Genomic DNA, 20158 nt, shown 5'->3' on the forward strand with positions numbered 1-20158 from the left:
TGCCTCTGTCAGTTCATCCCAAGCTTGTTTTTGCAATTGCCATTTACGTCCCTTGACCGTGAACTTATAATTTTTACGGCAAACGGCCATCCAAACCCTATCTCTTGGGGTGGTCTTTAGGGCGTCTTTCAGCTCTGAGAGCGCGTGAACAATGTGGCTCAAACCTTCCCGGGCTATCTCTTTTGACACTAGGCATCGGGGCTCTCAGCAAGGAGTCAACTATTTGGGCCACTTGTTTAAAAGCCTCTACTAGATCTGTCCCTTTCACATTAAGATCTAAACATCTTCAGATACGAGGTTCACTTTCTTTTAGCAAGGATTTATAAAAGGTTTCTCTGTTAACCTGTGTCCACCGCAGCCTCCTACCCTGATCCGTAGACCTGACCAACCCCCCTACCATGCCAGGTGACTCCTGATAGTGGCAAACATCCGCCATGGATAAGGCGAGGGGGTTATGATAGCTAAACACACTGTGACTGATGCTAAACCTGGACACAAGGTTTCTAAGTGAAATGGAAACAAAAATGCAATCAATAGAAGAAGAACACCATCTGCCTTTAAATGTATGGTGAACCACCGATTTATCCTGTTCGACATCAATCATATACATAGTGTGCGTTAGCGCATGCATGTGTAATAAGCTACCTAACTCCTTGCCCCCCTTAGTGTGTTACAAGTGAGGGCCATCCTCAAGCATGCAGGTTGACCAATCACCACCGGAAGCTCTTAAATTTGGGCACAAATGGCAATTGAAATCACCTAACACTAAATGAAGCCCCTTCTGCCCTAGCTCCTGTGCTTGCGTTAATGCAAATGCTACTTACCAGTATGCATCTGTTCTTGGCATGTAGGGCTGCTGACATTCATATCTGTGCATAGATCGCCGCCTGGTGTTGGGTCTGGATGATTGCACATTGTTGTCCTAGAAGAGTCTTCGAAGTATCACAAGATAGGTGGCTCCTACCCTGGACTACAGTGCGCATGGGCATCGCCTCCATCCCCAGATTGTTTTTAGCCATTGGCAGAGATGGAGTGAAGTATGTGAGTGATGACCATGCTATGAGCATAAATATATATGAATACTGCAGCTGCTACAGGCGCCGGGGAGGAGGGTGGGCGATCTGAATGTCAGCAGCCCTACATGCCAAGAACAGATGCATACTGGTAAGTAGCATTTGCAGTTCGAGGCATGTGGGCTGCTGAATTCATATCTGTGCATAGAATACATAGCAGTCCCTCCATTAGCGGCGGCCGCCCGTGCCAGCTGCAGCAGTCTGAAAAAGTGTTTTGAGAACAGCCTGACCAACAGCTGCCTGCTGTTTGGAGTGCACGTCTACACAGTAATGTTTAGTAAAAGTATGTGTGGTAGACCATGTGGCTGCTCTACAAATATCTTCCAAGGGAATGTTACCTAGGAAAGCCATAGAGGCCCCCAACTTCCTGGTGGGGTGGGCTCTTGGTGGGATAGTGAGAGTGCGTTTACCATTAGCGTAACAGATCTGAATGCATTTCACGATCCACCTAGCGATCCCAGCTTTGGAGATAGCGTTTCCCTTGTGGTGTGAGGCAAAAGCAACGAAAAGCTGCTTGGTTTTGCGAAAATCTTTTGTCCTGTCAACGTAGTACATCAAGGCTCTTTTAACGTCAAGGGTGTGGAGCATCCGCTCCGCCAGCGACTCTGGGTTTTGGAAAAACACTGGCAACTCAATTGTCTGGTTCATATGGAATTGAGATACAACCTTGGGTAAGAATTTAGGGTTAGTGCGGAGTACAACCCTGTTAGCATGTACTTGGAAGAAAGGTTCTTGGATGGTGAGCGCCTGCAACTCGCTAACCCTCCGTAGCGATGTAATTGCTACTAAGAAAGCAACCTTCCAAGTCAGAAACTGAAGCTCACAAGAGTGCAGTGGCTCAAAGGGAGGACCCATCAGTCTTGTAAGAACCACATTGAGGTTCCATTCTGGAGCTGGTGGGGTCCTTGGTGGAATGACTCTCTTGAGTCCTTCCAGAAAAGCCTTGATAGCAGGGACCTTAAAAAGTGACAGGTGTTGCCTATTCTGGAGGTATGCTGCCATAGCAGACAGGTGAATGCGGATGGAAGAGTACGCCAAATTGCATTGATACAGGTGGAACAGGTAACAAATGATGTTTTGAATGGAAGCATCTAGCGGGTCAATATCGTGGTTTACACAGTAAATGACAAACCTCTTCCATTTAGCCGCATAACAAGCTCTAGTAGTGGGCTTCCTTGCCTCCCGAATGATGTTCATGCAATCGGGAGGAAGATTGAGGTAGCCAAACTCTAGGACTTCAGGAGCCAGATCGCCAGGTTGAGCTGTTGCGGATCTGGGTGCTGAATGTCGCCATGGCTCTGCGTCAGAAGGCTGGGAGTGAGATGAAGCCTCTGATGCGGCACCACGGAGAGTTCCAGAAACGTGGTGTACCATGGTTGGCGAGCCCACGTTGGAGCAACCAGGATGAGAGTCATCGAGTGCTGCCTGAGTTTGCGTGCCACCAGCGGTATCAGAGGTGCTGGGGGAAAAGCGTACGCAAATCTGCCTGACCGGTTCATCCACATCGCATTGCCCTGCGATTGCGGGTGTGGGAACCTGGCGGCGAAGCTTCGGCATTTTGCGTTCTCCTTTGTGGCGAACAGGTCTATCTCTGGATGACCCCACCTTTGGAAGTACGGTTGGAGTACTGATGGATGTATCTCCCACTCGTGCATTTGGTGGCTGTGCCTGCTGAGCAGGTCCGCCATCTGATTGTCCTTGCCCGGGAGATGCTCTGCCATGAGGAAGATGTTCCTCTGAATGGCCCACTTCCACATGCTCTGAGCCAGATGAGACAGCTGAGGAGAGTGGGTGCCCCCCTGCTTCTGAATGTAGTACATGGCCGTCATGTTGTCCGTCCGGATCAACACGAACTTGTTGCACAGATGCACTTTGAATGCCTTCAAGGCCATGAAGATTGACATCAGTTCCAAAACGTTGATGTGCATCTTCCTCTGCTGTAGTGTCCATAGTCCCTGCACTGTGTAGTGGAGTACATGCGCTCCCCATCCCTGGAGAGAAGCGTCCGTTGTCAGGATAATCTGTGGCACAGGCTCCTGGAACGGTCGGCCCGTGCAAAGGTTTTGTGGATTCCACCAATGCAGAGAGTTGTACGCCCGACCGCTCACCAACACTAGGTCTGTCAGTTGCCCATGAGCCTGAGTCCACTGACGTGCCAGGCACTCCTGAAGCGGACGCATATGTAGTCTCGCGTGCGGGACGATGGAGATGCAGGAGGCCATCATGCCTATCAACTGCATGAACACCTTCGCTGGAAGCGAGTGCTGAGGTCTGAATCGTTGGATCAGCGTTTGGATACTGGCGATTCTCACTGAATTTGGCTGCGCAGTGGCTGCCAGAGTGTCTATTGTCGCGCCCAGGTACTGCCGTATATGGGTGGGTTGGAGATGGGATTTTGGATAGTTCAGCGAGAATCCCAGATCGTGCAGGAGGTGAATTGTGCGGGACACATGGTCCGTGCACTGCTGTTCTGTCTTTGCCTGAATGAGCCAGTCGTCGAGATAGGGATACACGTGGACGTTCTGGCGTCGCAGATGCGCCGCCACAGTCGCCAGGCACTTTGTAAAGACTCTTGGCGCTGTGGTGACCCCGAAAGGCAGGACCCTGAACTGGTAGTGCTCGCCTTGCATTGTGAATCTGAGGTACTTCCTGTGGGAAGGATGCAGGGGGATATGAAAATATGCATCCTTCAGATCTAGCGTAGCCAGGAAGTCCCCGTGTCGAAGCAGGGGAAGGACCTGCTGCAACGTGAGCATATGGAAGTGCTCCGATAGAATGTACCAGTTGAGGGGCCTGAGGTCTAGGATGGGCCGTAGGGATCCGTCCTTTTTGGGGATTAGAAAGTACAGAGAGTAAACCCCTGTCCCCCTTTCTTGCAGTGGGACGAGCTCTATTGCCCCTTTTTGCAGCATGACTTGAACCTCCTGCTGCAACAAGCGCAAGTGCTCGCCGGACATAGGACGGCTTCTTGGAGGTATGTTTGGTGGAGTGGAAGTAAGTTCCAGACAGTAACCGTACTGGATAAGAGACTTGACCCACCTGTCCGTGGTGATGGATCTCCACGCGGGCAGGAACTGCTGGAGTCTCCCCCCGACCGGTGTTGTGTGGTCGGGGGGCAGTGACAAGGCGTCACTGTTGGCGGTGGAGGACCTGGACCTGTTGTTTCCACGTCCCCTGCCCTTGACGTTGTTGCCCCTGTAGCCCCCTCTACCCTTGTTGGTGTATGAGGTCTGGGTGTTGCTTTTGTAATACTGTGTGGATTGCAACGCCTGACCCCTTGAGGTGCCTCTGTTATTGGAGTGTCGAAAGGAACCACCCCGAAACTGCTGAGACTGGAGGGCCCCCAAAGACTTGGCAGTGTCCGTGTCTTTTTTCATCTTTTCAAGTGTCGCATCCACCTCGGGGCCAAACAGGTGGTCAGGATTAACCGTTTGGTTCAGGATCGTTGTCTGTATATCTGGTTTGAATCCTGATATCCTAAGCCATGCATGTCTTCTCAGCAACACGCTAGTGTTGATTGCCCTGGAGGCGGTATCAGCCACGTCCAGCGCACATTTGATGGAAGCGTTGGTAATCAACTTCCCCTCCTGAATCAACATTTCACCTGCCTCCTTGTACTGATCAGGCAAGTGCTGCAGAAGTGTCATAATGCGCCCTATCGTAGCGTGCAAGTAGGGCCTGTGTGTTCGAAATGCGCCAAATATTAGCTGCCTGCGCAGCAATTCTTTTCCCTGAGGCTTCAAATATTTTTGACTCTTTGTCTGGGGGAGGAGCGTCACCCGTTGTCTGCGAGTTCGCCCGCTTACGTGCGTTGGAAACCACCAAAGAATCCAGTGGCAAATGTCCCCTGATGTACGTTGGATCCGAGGGCGCTGCCTTGTATTTTTTATCAATTCGAGGATTGATGACTCGCGCCCGCGTGGGCTCCTTGAATACCTCTGGCGCATGCTTCAGCACTCCCTTTAGCATAGGCAGTGTCTTGACCGACTTTTCAGCCACTGAGAAAGTGTCAAACAAAAAATCGACATCCACAGGATCTGAATGTAGGTCTACATCATGATTAGCTGCAGCCCTCTCAATCAGAGCGTTGAAGGCTGCAGAGTCCTCTGTGGGAGAAGTCTTTGCAGCAAAGAGCTGCGGTTCATGACCGGAGTGCGGGTCCTCAGGGTCGCCTCCGGCGGACCAAGGTTCATGTACCTCCTCTGGATCCGAGTATGCTGGATAATTGTACTCGTCCTCTTCATCTCCGTCACCTTCTCCAGCGTTGGAATGCGTTGGTGAAAGTTCTAAATTATGTGGAGATGCAGGCTCTATAGGGGCAGAAGTACCCGCAGAGTCCTTCTTGTTTTTGAGTGGAATACGATAATGCTCCAACACCGGCTCCGTGGTGATCTTCCGTTTGAGGAGGGAGAGCTTCCCGGTGTTGGCGTCGATGATAACCTCCCGCTCCTCATCTGCGAGCGGCTGGAGTCGATGCTTCGGCACCACCAAGGACGCCTTGGGCGTTGAAACCACCTTCAAAGGCACCCCGGCCCCATGCTTCGGAGCGAAAGCCTTCGGCGTCGTCTTCGGCGGCAGCGTGTAGCGGATAGGCGTCTGCGCCTTTGCCGGCTTTGGTGTAGGCTTCGGCGCCACATCCTTCGGTTCGGGAGCCTCAGCGTCCTTCCGAATCCTCTGCAGGGAGGCCGGAGAGGGCTGGACCGGCTCGAGCGATTTTCCCGAGTCCGGAGTCGGGTCGGTGAAAGGCACGGTCTTCGGAGCCGACACATCACCATCTTTGGCCTTGATGGCCGGAGCCGGCGCAGCCAGATCTTCGGCGCCGTCCCGACGCTTCTTCTGAGCCTTTTTCGGGTCATCGACCTCGACCCCCTTTGGCGCCGACGCGGCCGCGTCGGTCGTCTTCGCCTTCGGCTCCGGGATCTTCGGGTCGGCCATCTTGGCGTGGCTCTTGCTGTCGGCCATTTTGAATTTCTTGGACTTCGAGGCCTCTGGAGCCGTTTGTCCCACCAGAGCGACTTTCACTTTCGGTTTCGAAACCGTTGGTGTAGACCCCGATGGCTTCACTTTCGTTTTCTTCAACGGGAGTGGCACATCAGAAATGTCCGTGGCCGGGCCCGGAGGCGAGGCCGTGGGACGGTTAACAGGGTCTTGGGTAAGGCCTGAAGGCGATCCCTCGACCTGGGCCGTGTAATGGGGGTTGACCCCTGAGTCAGTCTGAGGATGCTCCTCCTCCGAGCTATCCTCCACGGTGGCAATGGCCCCATCATCGTCCCCTACCTCACCGACGACTTCATCAAACTCCTCGTCTCCCGCGTCGTAGTTTTCTTCCTCCGACGCCGGGCTAGAGTCCGAAACTTGAAAGACATTGTCGTCTCCAACGTCTTCTTCGAAGATGTTGTCTGGCGGGGGCGCTGATAACTGGGCCTGGAGTCTAGCGGCCCGACGAAGCTTGAGAGTCTTCTTACACCGGAACTTTGAACAGGCCATACACCTGTCCTCGTCATGGTCCGGCAACAGACATTTGTTGCACACTGGGTGCACGTCGAGGTGTGAATACTTGGAGGTGCACACCGGGCACCTTTTGAACGGAGTTCGTTCCATGTCTGGAGCGTCGTGTAGGCCCGTCCGCGCCGACAGCACGCGGAAGGGCAGCAAGAGTTCGGAGCTGAAGAATAGTCAAACCCGAACGAAAAACGATACCGACGCCAAGCCTAAAGACCTTTTGGTCTCGAGTTAGGAAAGTTAAACTATTATCGATTCCGACAGACGGAACCGAAAACACATCCGAACCCAATGGCGGAAAAAAACAATCTGGGGATGGAGGCGATGCCCATGCGCACTGTAGTCCAGGGGAGGAGCCATTTATCTCGTGATACTTCGAAGACTCTTCCAGGACAACAATGTGCAATCATCCGGACCCAACACTAGGCGGCGATCTATGCACAGATATGAATTCAGCAGCCCACATGCCTCGAACTCTAGCATCCAGTTCATGCACGTTTGCGAGACCCTGCCCATGTGACATTGAGTGGTAAAAATGTATAAAAAATAGCCTGTAACCTTTAGTAAGAAAAAAGATCCCCTGCACTACCTCAGAGTCCCAGGCCAAATCTATCCATCAACCCTCCCATGGCTCTTCCTGATGTGGCCTTTCGCGCCAGGCAAAAGAATGTTTTATATCCCTCTACGTGAAAATTATTATTGACTGGTTCCCACGTTTCTTGCAGGCAAATAATCTGGAAGTCCCGTATATTAGACAGCCATTCTACATCCTTAAATTTGTTAGAGAGCCCTGCTATGTTCCATGAGAGGATTTTAATTTATTTCCCATTTGACCTTATTATGCTATCAATTGCTTGGATGCTATTTGACAAGGGAACATTCGTATTAAAGCCACTGTCATCATGGGCATTTGAAACCTGTAGGCCAAAGATAGTGATGCCTTCGCCTGTCCCTGCGGTAGTCATTTCCCCCCTCCTGCCTTGATCTAGGTTAATTACAGGAGTGCCAGCGATTCCGTCACCTTACCTCAACGGACCTAGTCAATCAATATGATTTAGGTCACTGAGGCTTCTACGTGGCGCAAAAGCATTATTTAACAAGAGTGTGTTATCCCACCCAAATACGCCCTCTTGTCGGCAAGCGTCACTGGAATGATGATTCGTGAAGGGTAAGGGTCTATACAAAAAGCCCAACGGGAGAGGCTTAACACACAAATCCATTATATATCGCACTTATCTCCCAAAGCGGTGGCTAACCTGTATCTGGTGCAGTGGTCTGAAATAGTGTACGTAAAACTGCCTGGCCCACTCTAGCTTGTTGTCTTGCTAACACATTTACACAATAGTGTTTTATGAATGTATGAGATGTAGATCATGTTGCAGCTTTGCATATGTCATCTATGGGAATAGTTCCTAAGAATGCCATAGAAGCTCCCAGGCTTGGCGTGTAGTGTTCTCAAGGGGTAACTGTTCATGTTCGGTTTGCTTTTGTGTAGCATATTTGAATGCACAACTTAGGACGAACAAAGCGATACCAAAGGGTATGATGGACTGAGTGTTGAACATTGCAAGCACTCACCCCCAGTCAACTGATCTGGGTTTAATCCATCATCATTCTTTAGCTCACTCCACCACCCCAGTTGAAACATGGCCAGATCTGCCAACAGTGTGACGTGGCGGTTGTGACAGAAGGTTTTCGATACCTCAGTATAATCGTAACCACAGACCCTAATCTCTTTCACACCCATAATTTGCTAATCCCCTTGCAATGACTCCAAAGAGACGTTAAACACTGGCGATCATTACCACTCTCCTTACTAGGTCGAGCTGCTCTCTTTAAAATGATGGCACTCCCGAGATTCTTTTATGTGCTACAGAATATGCCATACAGGGAACACAAAGCTGCTGGACAAGTTGGGGGTTGCATCTGTCAGACAGGAGAAGGTAGGCAAGCAAGGTTTGGCGTCAAAGTCCACCATCAGTCTGCAGTTCTTGCATCTTTGGCTCTTCGCTGTCCTTTCTTCAGTCAGACGAATTTAAGATCCTGGTATCAGGGGGCACCTACAATTTAATTTAGGGGCATCAATGTGAGTGTAGGGTAGTCGCCAATGGGCTACCTACTCCTGAGGTGACTATACCCCCATATGACCAATTCCTGTGGGGAGCAGGCATAACTCCTAGTTTCAACCAAAAAAAGACGCTGAAACCCTTCTTTGAGTGTCACTTCAGGCTGCGCTCAGCCTGCAAGCAAGACTAACCACCTGACTAGCTAATTTTCTCTCCTGCTCTGGTGCCAAATGGGCACCAGGGCAGTGGGTGGCAGCACCCAGGTCTGGAGAAGCCAGGGTCGCATATCAAAGGTGGCAGATGATTTGAAGCCTCTGGCCTTGGTATGCTAATTCATTAGCCATTCTCCTTGAGGAGGTGTGAACACCTTCCTCTGGAGCAGCCATTGTTCCTGTCCTCAGAGTGAATGCTCTCACCTCTAAGGTGTCAGAAACTTGTCTGTGGTGGCAGGCTGGGCGATACCAGTCAGTCAGCATGCTAGAGGACTGGTAGGTTTTCAGGGTGCCTGTCATAATGAACCCAACACAGACATTAGTGTTTATTTACTAAGACCAGGTGTTTGATACCACACACCATTATTTCCAGTGAAGTCATTATGTAGCTGGGGAACTTGTAATGACCAGCGTCCAGTATATATACTTAAGATGGCTTCCCTTGTCCATTTGCAATATCAAGTGATAGGACCAGACATCACAAAGGCATATCTGCCCATGCAGATATGTCCTCACATGTAATATAAAACACCCTGTCTTAGGGCTCTTAAGGCCTCCTGTAGGGGTGCCTTACATATAGTACATGCAGTGTATGCGCATTGCACAAAGGCAGTATGCAATGCTGTGTTTTCAGAAGAGTTGGCATCCTTTTACACATTATGCAATGGCCGACTGCATGAGAGTTTTGTATGGGTCCCTTAGGGTGGCAAAATGCATGCTTCAGCCCTTAAAGAGCCTCTTTAGTACCCATGCTCTAGGTACCAAGGGTACCATTTATTAGGGAATTACAAGGGTGCTAAAGCCCTTGAAAATTGGGCTACAATTAGACTTTTTTTTTTTTTTGGAAAACCTTTATTGGTGATTCAAAGTACACAGCTATTCAGCCGTACATCCCGGAGGCTAGGCAGCATTATGAAAGCGACGTAAAGGTGTGCACAAAACAGTAAAAGGAGCAGTCAGGTTTAATTTTATAATATGAACATGAACCTAAAGAACAAGGTAGGAACCTAAAAGGAACAAGAGGAAGTGAGTAAGGGGGAGGGGAGGGGAGAAGGAAAAAAGATGGCAAGGCATAAGAGAAAGGAAAGGCGGTAAAGCACATATCCAGGGGATGAGTGGGAACTTCAGCACTTTGAAATAAACATATCAAAAAGAGCATACAATTGTGGGGGGAGGAAAAAACAGGATTGTATTACGTGAAACTTGGGCGGAGGGAATGGCTAGGGTGAGAGACGAACCTCCAGCGGGCCTACCTCAGGGGGCACACAAATATCGCCTCTGTATGCATTCCATGCCCCCCAGACCATCCCCCACATCTTGGGCTTACCCCGAGCTAGGTAAACAGTTTTCTCACGGAGCATGCACCAGTCCATGTTGGTTTTCCAAAGACTCACAGAGGGGGGGGGTCGGGGCACCCCATTTCTGAGCAATATCCCTCTTGGCCACCATGTTCCCTAGCGTGACCCAGCGGGTTTGAGCATTGTTGTAGTCCGTCGGACCCCACACATTCAACAAGCAGCGTCTAGCTTCCGCAGACAAATCAACACCAGTCACATCACGCATAACCGCATGCACCCGTTCCCAATAGGAGGCAATGACCTGGCATTCCCAAATGGTATGCATAAAGGTGGCCAGCGCGCCACATCCTCGCCTACAAAGGCCGCCCTGGGAAAGGCCCATATGAATCAACCTGGGGCCAGTGACGTAAACCCTGTGAAGCACTTTCAGCTGAACCAAGCGCAGCCTGGCTGAAATTGCTACCTCCTTGGGGGAGGATACCGCACACTGCCAATCCTCATCGTCCAACTCAATCCCATCATTCACCTACTGATCTCGCACTTTCATCAACAGGTCCGTCCGAACATTTATTAGCTGTTTGTAAGTCAGGGGGATGGCGCTGTCCGGCATGTGGCCGTCTAGCACCCTATCCTCCAGCGGGGATGACTCGGGGACCTTTTCACCAACAGGCAGGGTAGATGTAAGGGCATGTCTCAACTGTGCATATCTGAAATATTCTGTGGCACCCAATTGGAATTCAACCTGTAGAGCATCAAACGATTTAATTTCCCCTCTGGCCATCACATCCGACACCTTGGAAATGCCGATGAGATCCCACCGATCAAACCCTTTCGAGTGCCACAACCTACCCAGCAAGTCAGAATCGTAAAGGGGAGTTGCCATAGTGAGCCTACCCTTCCACCCCAGTGCCTTCGTAACGGCCCTCCATAGATGCACAGCAGTCCTGGTGGGACCCGTCAATTTTCGGTCCAGAGATCTAGAGTACAACGCTCTGTAGTACATCCCCTCATTCATGAGCCAGCGGTCCATGGCGTACCCCGGACTTGCCGCCGGTCCATAAAAGCCATGATTAAGAGCTGCCAATTGGGAGGCCCAGTAGTACCGGCGGACATCGGGCAAGGCAATACCGCCATCGTACCACGGAATGGTCAGCTTAACTACGGCTATACGCGGCCTGCCCTCCCACAGAAGGGTACGCTGCAAACCTTCAATCTCCCTGAAGTATTTGGAAGGGACTGGGTCCTGCGTATTTTGAAGCGCATATAAGAATCTCGGCAGGGACATCATTTTGAACAATGCCGCTCGGCCCAACAGGGACAGCGGCAATCTTTTCCAACCCTCCACGTCACGCCGGAGGCACGCTAGAGGAGGGAGCAAGTTGTTAGCGTAGCGTGCCCGGGCATCCGTTGAAATATAGATGCCCAGGTACTTGAAGCCCTGCTGCGAGACCTGTATCGCACAGCCCCTAGGAAGATGTGGAGTGTCTCCGCGAAGCACATATAGGTAAGACTTGGACCAGTTAATAACCAGTCCCGAGTATCCACCAAAGGTACCCAGTACATCAAACACCACAATCAAAGACCGACAGGGGGAGGTAAGGTAAAGCAGAATATCGTCCGCGTACAGCGAAACTCGATCCTCAAATCCCGGCGACCACTTGATCCCGCTGATGTCAGGGTGAGTGCGGATCCAGGCAGCAGGCTCAAGCGCAAGGGCAAAGAGGAGCGGTGATAATGGACAGCCCTGTCGAGTACCCCTGCGCAAGGAAGGAAGCAGACATCCGGCCATTGACCGTTATGTTGGCCAACGGGGAAGAATAGAGAAGCCGGACCCAACCGATGAAATCAGGGCCGAACCCAAACTTGGACAGTACCGCCCAGAGATAGTTCCATTCGAGGGAATCAAACGCCATCGTCGCGTCCAGTGAAGCCAGGACAGTCGGCTCGCAGAGCATGTGTGCCCGCGCCATGACAGCGTGAAGCCTCCAAAGATTAAGGGCAGTATTGCGGTGGGGTATGAAGCCCGACTGGTCTGGATGGACCAAGTCTGCAATCACACCCACAAGTCGAATGGCCAGCAACTTAGCCAGGATTTTGGGTTCGGCATTCAGCAAGGAGATAGGGCGATATGATCTACAAAGGACTCTAGGCTTCCCCTCCTTATGAATAACCACAATGGTGGCCAGGCGCTGGTCTAGTGGGAGTTCACCAATCTCCCGGGCTTCCAAGAACATACGCCTCAGGGGCACTGCGATGGTATCTGCTTTGATCTTGTAAAGCTCCACCGGGAGACCATTGGGACCGGGAGCCTTACCGGAGCGCAGGGACCGTATTGCAAGCGCCACCTCATCCGCCGTAATGCCCCGGTCCATGTCGTCACGCTCGGTGTCCGACAGGCAAGGGAGCTCAACCCTTTCCAGAAAAGAGGCCGAGTCCGATTCAGTCAGGGCGGAAACTGAGGTGTAAACCGTCTCAAAGTAGTCGGCAAAAGCCGAGGCGATAGCATTGGGGTCAGTAACAACCACTCCGTCCTCGCCCAAAATCTCAGGTACTACACGGGAAGCCAACTCCTTCCTATCCAACCAGGCAAGGAGCTTGCCCGCCTTGTCCCCGGCATCGTAAATCCTCCCTTGCTGTTCCCTGCGTCAGTGGCAGTGGCTCTATATTCCTCCAGATTCCGTTGTAGCAGTCTCATGTGCAGTCTGGCATTGGAATAAAAGAATATACATTAAGCCATTGATACTAGGAAAGACGCCCTCTGTATGGCCAAAAAGTGGGAAGGAGATTGGCACCCTACTGAGCGATGAAGGATAGTCTCTGCTCCGAAGGACACGCTTACAATTTTTATATCCAGGGTTGAACCTAGGTAGTGTAGTCTTGGAGTTGGATTTTTTCAAAATTGACCTGGCACTTTAGCAACATTGACACTTTTGCAATTTTTGTGTCCAGGGTGGAACTTAGGTAGTGTAGTCTGTGTGTTGGATTTTTCAACATTGACAGAACATCAGACCTAAAGATTGAAGGGTCTCGATATAGATGTGGTAGTGTTTTCTTTGTTTGATTTGAAGAGGAGCTTTTAACCAGCCGGTGGTCTAGTATGGGTAGACTATTCTTTTTCTTCATAAGGCTGCTGCTACGACGGCTATGCACTCAGAGAATGTGCGGGGGCTCATTTCAGGCCAAAAGCACCTTGTACTGGTAATGTTTGGATCCCACTTTGAACTGTAGGAACTTCCGATGCTTCCTGGAGATTGCAATATGAAAGTAGGCATCCTGGATATCAATGGATCCCATCCAGTCCCCCTGAAGGAGCTGGGGTATAGCTGTTAGAGAGCAAGCATTCTGAATATATTTCCTTCTGTATGTATTTTTTTAACAGAAGCAAGTCCAGAATGGGCCTGAATTATCTGCTTGGGCCTTTTTTCCTTCTGAAAACATACAAAGAGTATATACCTACTCCCCTTTGAGAGAAGGGGACTCCCTCTATTGCCTTGCAAAGTAAAGTGGAGATTTCATTCAGTAGTAGCATCCGCTGAAGGAATGAGGCTTTTGAAGGTGGAACAGCCAGAGTAGAGGGCTTGAAGAGAAGTGAGTAACCAATCTTTACAATATTTAAGACCCAGTTGTCGCTGGTGATGGTGCGCTACTTGTTCAGATGTTTGGTGAGACTTCCTCCTTCCTGCAGGCCCTCCATGAAGTCCTGTCTATCTTCCCTAGGTGGTTTTTCTGTAAATTTGTCCAGTGAGTCCCAGAGGGACCTATCATATCGTCCCACTAATGCTGCAGTGCTAAACACCTTCATGAAAGAGGCAGATGTGCTGCACATTTTCATGTCCAGGGAATCCAAGTGTTTACTGCGGAGGGACGGATGATGAAGCTGCAATGGAGTGAGTCTTCTTGGAAGTGGCTATAATGAGAGTTTGGTGGAGAGTCGGTCCTCAGAAATAAAGTATCTTCATCTGGAGCCTTATATTTCTCTAGTGTTCTTGCTGGAGCTGTGTGTAGGGAGGCTGGTGCAAGAAAACTGTCCATTACTGGTTGTAGCAGACCTGGGACCAAAGGAAACCATGGTCTTGAGGAAAACCTATGATGTAAGGTCTCGAAAATGACTGATGAGGTTGTGGTGGGTGCTGGAATTTCAATGTTTATCTCAGTAGCCCATCTAACCAATACCTCATTAAACATGTTCAGGTCATCTTCTGAGGATACTTTCACTGGTGGAGTGTCTTTAAGTGTTGTTAACCCCTCTTTGATGATTTTGTGGATGTCGACCATGTAGGGAATCTACGTGCACAGTGGGGTGATCTAGACCTTCAAGATCATAGTGCAGGCGTAAAGGATATTGTCCTGGTCCTGCGTGAAGATCATCTCATTTTCCATGACATGGTTCTGTGCTGAGGAGTGGTCTCCTTAGGTAACTTGGATCTTGTTGGGGACTTAGGAGGGCTAGCTTGTGCCAAGCATGCTAGAATAGACTTCGCTTTGGAGAAGACTGTCTGCGGGAAAGACCGTGAAGATGAACATTTCCCAGAATACTGTGAGTCCGGACTCTGTGGAACAGGCCAGTGGCAGACACTGTCTAGTCATCATGGAAAGAGGCAAATAGGGGCCTGAGGAGCCTCTGGCTGATGGAGAGATCTTTGTTTCCATGCAGAGGAGTGGGAAGAAGCTCCGGAAGACGCAACTGAAGCTGTTCCTTCTGATACTCGTCTAGTAGACGAGTGAGGCTTGTCAATGAGCAAATGTTAGCTCGACATCAAACGGCAATGTGCCAATGTTGATGGGAGTCTTGTGGATAGATGACAACGTTTAGCAGGTGAGTGAGGCCTTGATGACGAACGGCGCCTCGCTGCTGTGGACGGAGAAAGCCTAGGGGTTTGTCTGTCTCGCCGTCGATTGCTGTCTGGTTGCAACTGAGAGATGTCTGCCTCAACAATGAATGGCACCTGGTTGCAGTCGACTGTGGTTGTCTTGGTGAGGTGTGGTTCGACGTTGAAAGGCGATGTGGTAACGTCTACAGAGTCTTCGTAGCAGTATGGCAATGGACGGCAGTCAACAGTTTCTTTCATGTGTACCTGTTTCGATATTGACCGGTGGATGCCTGCCATAGACGGTGACTTCTCCCTGTAAGTATTTGCTGATGACAAGCAATGGTGAGATGACGATGGGACTTTCGACAACATGGGCTACGACTGCTTGCTGTACCATTTCGCCATAGATGGAAACCTTTTGGGTGTCGAGTCTCTCTATGTTGGTTGTCTACGTTCAATCGCTCATAGCGGGTTTGCAAGTGAACAGTGCCTCGTGGTTGAGGGCACTTTTGACGTCGATCTCGATGGGGAACAAATAGGTAGTTACCTACATCAATATACTGATCTTGTTACCCTTTTCTCGCGCCTGTCAGAAGATTTGCCTTCACGGCTCCACAGACTATTACTGGCAAAGAGGCTTTGTGTGTTTCAGTAGAGGCACCCAATGGCAAGTTCACCAAAGTCTAGGTGTAGTATCATGGACACCAGCATTCTGTAGGGCCAAGTACAAATAATCTTTATTGTAATGAGAAGGCACAAACCTTCCACCTCCTCCTAGTTATCTTCAGTCTCTAACTGACATATGTTTTCTGCAGGTGCAGCACGGTTTAAAATCTATAAATTTTAGAGGGGAAATGTACCCTCTCTGCACACTGTGCAGCAACTGGGAGAATTCGAAAGGTGAGGAATCTGCAGTTAGAAGTATCCATCAAAATATTTATTTTGTCAAAAACATTGGAAACATTAAGCTCAAATAAGGGTTGGACCGCCAGGTGGCAAGAGCCATTCTATAGAACACTCCAAATTGTAACCAACTAGCTGTAATCAACTGCATTCAAGAAGACTCAATTTGAAGAGGAAAGGTACACACCTGTTTTTGGGGAAGAGATCAACTGCTCCTTGTTACTGCTGATTTGAAGAGGGATTGGACTGGAGAGATGACTCGCTTGTTGAGATGGTGGAGGAGTCGCAGCACCTATAAATGAAGGTGAAAGATACTGGTCATATTTGTTTAAATTATACCTCTCCCACTCAACGGACCAAGAAACAGACATATTATGCTCTGAAATGTGAAGAAAATGCACGGGCTTCAGAATCCGCACTATTCAGAAAAATGTGCAGTGTTTGGAAAACGAACTTGGTCACTGAGCGAAATAGCTAATTGGTTTTCAGCTTCCCACCAACTTCATCAGATCAACAACAGGGTAGCCTTAAGCCACATGGGACTACTAAAGCTACCACATTAAAGAGAGAGCAGTTAATGTACAAGTTACTTACATTCGGTAACGGTGTATCTGGTAGAGACTATTATATTCACAGATTCCTTAAAGTAGAATTTTTCCCAGACCTAAGACTGGATCCGGAACATTTTCTTTGCCACAGCATCTCTGCGCGCCAGGGGGCGGTCCCACGTGACTCCGTCCTGACGCACAAGTTACTACTTGTGTAACGAAATATCTTTTTTTTTTAAACCTTTATTAGTGACAAAGAACAAGGTACTTACCTTCGGTAACGCTTTTTCTGGTAGATACAATATCTGCCTTTGGATTCCTCACCTTGTGAATATCCCCCTTGCGTCAGCCACATTCGGAAATTCTTTTTGTAGCTTCGCGCCGACGTGGACGCGGACGTCACAGAGACACGGCTCCGCTCGCGACTCCGCTGACGTCACCGACGCCTACAATAGGCCCACGCCGGCGTGATGACATCAGTTCCGCCCTTTTTTCCGTGCCTTCGAGGCACACGGACGGACCGATGACAGTAGTAATGTACACAATATACACAGTATAGAAATCAAAGTAACACACACAGTGTGAAGTAAATGCAATTAAACATTTTACAATAAAACAACCCATTAGAGATACTCTGGCAAAGAAGAGTGGACAACGGGGAGGCGGGTGGGTCAGTGAGGAATCCACAGGCAGATATTGTATCTACCAGAAAAAGCGTTACCGAAGGTAAGTAACTTGTTCTTCTGATAGATACATCTGCCGTGTGGATTCCTCACCTTGTGAATAGAGTCCCACAGCAGTCCCCACTCCAGGAGGAGGGTGTCCACTCTTCTAGACCAGGAAATCCTGAAGAACAGAGCGCGCAAAATGACCATCCCTCCTCACTTCGGTATCCAAGCAGTAGTGCTTCGCGAAAGTGTGGAGGGAAGACCAAGTTGCCGCCCTACAAATATCCTCTACAGGCACACCTCTAGCCAATGCAGAGGTCGAAGACTTAGCCCTAGTCGAATGAGCTCTTATGCCCTCTGGTGGTTCCTTACCGGCCAAAGAGTAGCAGATCTTAATGCAGAGGACGATCCACCTCGACAAAGTCCTCTTATGGACCGCTCTTCCCTTCTTGCAGCCAGCAAAGCCAATAAAGAGCTGGTCGTCCATGCGACAGTCTCTAGTTCTGTCCAAATAAAAAGACACCGCCCTCTTGGGGTCCAGACGGTGCAACCTCTCCTCCTCTTTGGAAGGGTGAGGGGGAGGATAAAAGGAAGGGAGGGTGACGGATTGACCAAGGTGGAAAGAAGACACCACCTTCGGCAGAAAAGCAGCCCTGGTCCTCAGAACCATTAGATCAGCATGAATGGACAGGAATGGGGGCTTGGAACTAAGAGCTTGAAGCTCACTTACCCTCCTTGCCGAAGTTATCGCAACGAGGAAAACAGTTTTGAAAGTCAGGAGCCTCATGGTACATTTATGAAGAGGCTCAAAAGGAGCACCCATTAAAAATGTCAGAACTAGATTCAAATCCCACTGAGGCACAATAAAAGGGACAGGAGGGAACTTATTAATGAGGCCCTTCAAAAACCTCAAAACTATAGGAGACTTAAACAGAGAAGGCTGGTCAGGCAAACAAACGCTGACAGCGCTGACAGATAACCCTTCACTGTGGCAACAGCAAGCCCCTGCTGTGCCAGAGAAAGGGCAAACTGGAGAACATCAGATAAATGGGCCCTCAAAGGGTCTATGGACTTCTCCCTGCACCAAATAACAAACTTAGACCACCTATAAGAATAGATGGACTTAGTGGAGTCACGCCTGGCTGACAAAATGACATCCACCACATCGTGAGGGAGAGAAAAAGAAATCAGGTTGCCCCGTTCAATCTCCAGGCATGAAGGTGTAATGTCTGGAGGTGGGGGTGTAGAACCTGCCCCTCCCACTGAGAGAGGAGATCTGCCCTGGGAGGGAGAAGGAGCGGCGGGTGAGAGGAGAGGTGGAGAAGGTCTGAGTACCACACCCTTCTTGGCCAATCCGGAGCAATCAATATGACTCGGGCCCGGTCTTGGCGAACTTTCCTCAGAACCCGAGGAATCAAGGGTATGGGAGGAAACGCGTAAAGGAGTTGCGAGCTCCAACTCAACTGAAACGCATCCCCCAAGGCTCCCTGCATCGGAAACTGGAGGCTGCAGAATGACAGGCAGTGAGCATTCTCGTGAGTGGCAAACAGGTCCACCCGAGGAGTCCCCCACATCCGAAGGATGTCGTGAACTACCTCTGGATGGAGCCTCCACTCGTGATCGGCAGAGAACTGCCGACTGAGACTGTCTGCACGAACGTTCTGAACTCCGGCCAGATGATTTGCCATCAGACAAATCTGATGGTCCTGAACCCAGGACCAGAGACGCAGAGCCTCTCTGCAGAGACACTGCGACCCTACTCCTTCCTGTTTGTTGATGTACCACATCGCGGTCGTGTTGTCCGTTAGGACTTGGACTGACTGACCGCGAAGGGAAGGGAGGAAGGCCTTGAGCGCCAGACGAATTGCCCGCAATTCCAGAAGGTTGATGTGAAGCAACCTTTCCTCTGGAGACCAAAGACCTTTGACCTCCAGGTCCCCCAGATGAGCACCCCACCCGAGGGTGGACGCGTCCGATACTACTGTGGCAACCGAAGGAGGAATCTGAAAAGGCTTTCCTTGAGACAGATTGCCTTCCACACTCCACCAAGACAGATCTTTCTTTGGAGATCTTCACTGACTCCCTGAGATCTACGCTGTGCTGATACCACTGCCTGCGGAGGCACCACTGGAATGCCCTCATGTGCCAGCGTGCATGGTTGACCAACAGGATGCATGAAGCCATCAGACCGAGCAGGCGAAGGACCTTCAGGACTGGAACAACCGCTCCAGGGAAAAACAAAGGAATCATCTCCTGAATGTCGCGAATCCTTTGAGGGGGAGGGAATGCGCGACACACAGTAGTGTCCAGTACCGCACCTATGAACAGGTTGCGCTGTGAGGGCACCAGGTGAGATTTGGGTACATTTATCGAAAAACCCAACCTGTGCAACAACTGAGTTGTCACTTGCAGATGATGGAGCACCTTCTCTGGCGACTCCGCTTTGATCAGCCAGTCGTCTAGATACGGAAACACAGGTATTCCCGATCTTCTGAGATGAGCTGCCACCACCGCCATCACCTTGGTGAAGACTCGAGGAGCAGTAGTAAGACCAAACGGAAGAACCACAAGCTGGTAGTGTTGTGACCCCACCGTAAAACGGAGATACTTTCTGTGCGACTTCAGGATGGGAATATGAAAATACGCATCCTGCAAGTCGATTGACACCATCCAGTCTTCTTCCAGCAGCGCTTGAAGAACCTGTGCAAGAGTGAGCATCTTGAACTTTTCCTGTTCAAGATCCTGAGATCCAGGATAGGTCGAAGCCTGCCATCTTTTTGGGGGATCAGGAAATACCGGGAGTAGCACCCCTGACCCCTTTCCTGCTCTGGAACCACCTCTATCGCACCTTTTTTTAAAAAAGCCAGGACTTCATCCTGCAGGCGAAGCAGGTGGTCCTCCGAACAATAACCCTGGCAAGGAGGGTAATTGGGAGGGAATTCCCGGAAAGGAAGTGCATACCCATTCCCTACAAGATTGAGAACCCAAAGATCCGATGTAATTAATTCCCAATCTTGTAGGAAATGAGTAAGCCGACCCCCCACTGGGCCCACATGATCCGGAATGGCGGATCTAGG

The 20158-nt window shown here is 50.1% G+C and overlaps 1 protein-coding gene across 4 annotated transcripts in view; it reads right to left on the reverse strand.

Annotated features, from left to right (window-relative positions):
* GTF2I (general transcription factor IIi) overlaps positions 1-20158 on the reverse strand; it is a 1434650-nt gene that overhangs the window by 491169 nt on the left and 923323 nt on the right. For all 4 annotated transcript variants that reach the window (XM_086954596.1, XM_086954597.1, XM_086954594.1 and 1 more), the window contains one exon: positions 16053-16157. In XM_086954596.1, the coding sequence (XP_086810722.1) occupies positions 16053-16157 (105 nt within the window). The remainder of the gene's footprint in view (positions 1-16052; positions 16158-20158) is intronic.

This window comes from Lissotriton vulgaris, chromosome 2_1, assembly GCF_964263255.1.
Source record: "Lissotriton vulgaris chromosome 2_1, aLisVul1.2, whole genome shotgun sequence".
Lineage (NCBI taxonomy): Eukaryota > Metazoa > Chordata > Amphibia > Caudata > Salamandridae > Lissotriton > Lissotriton vulgaris.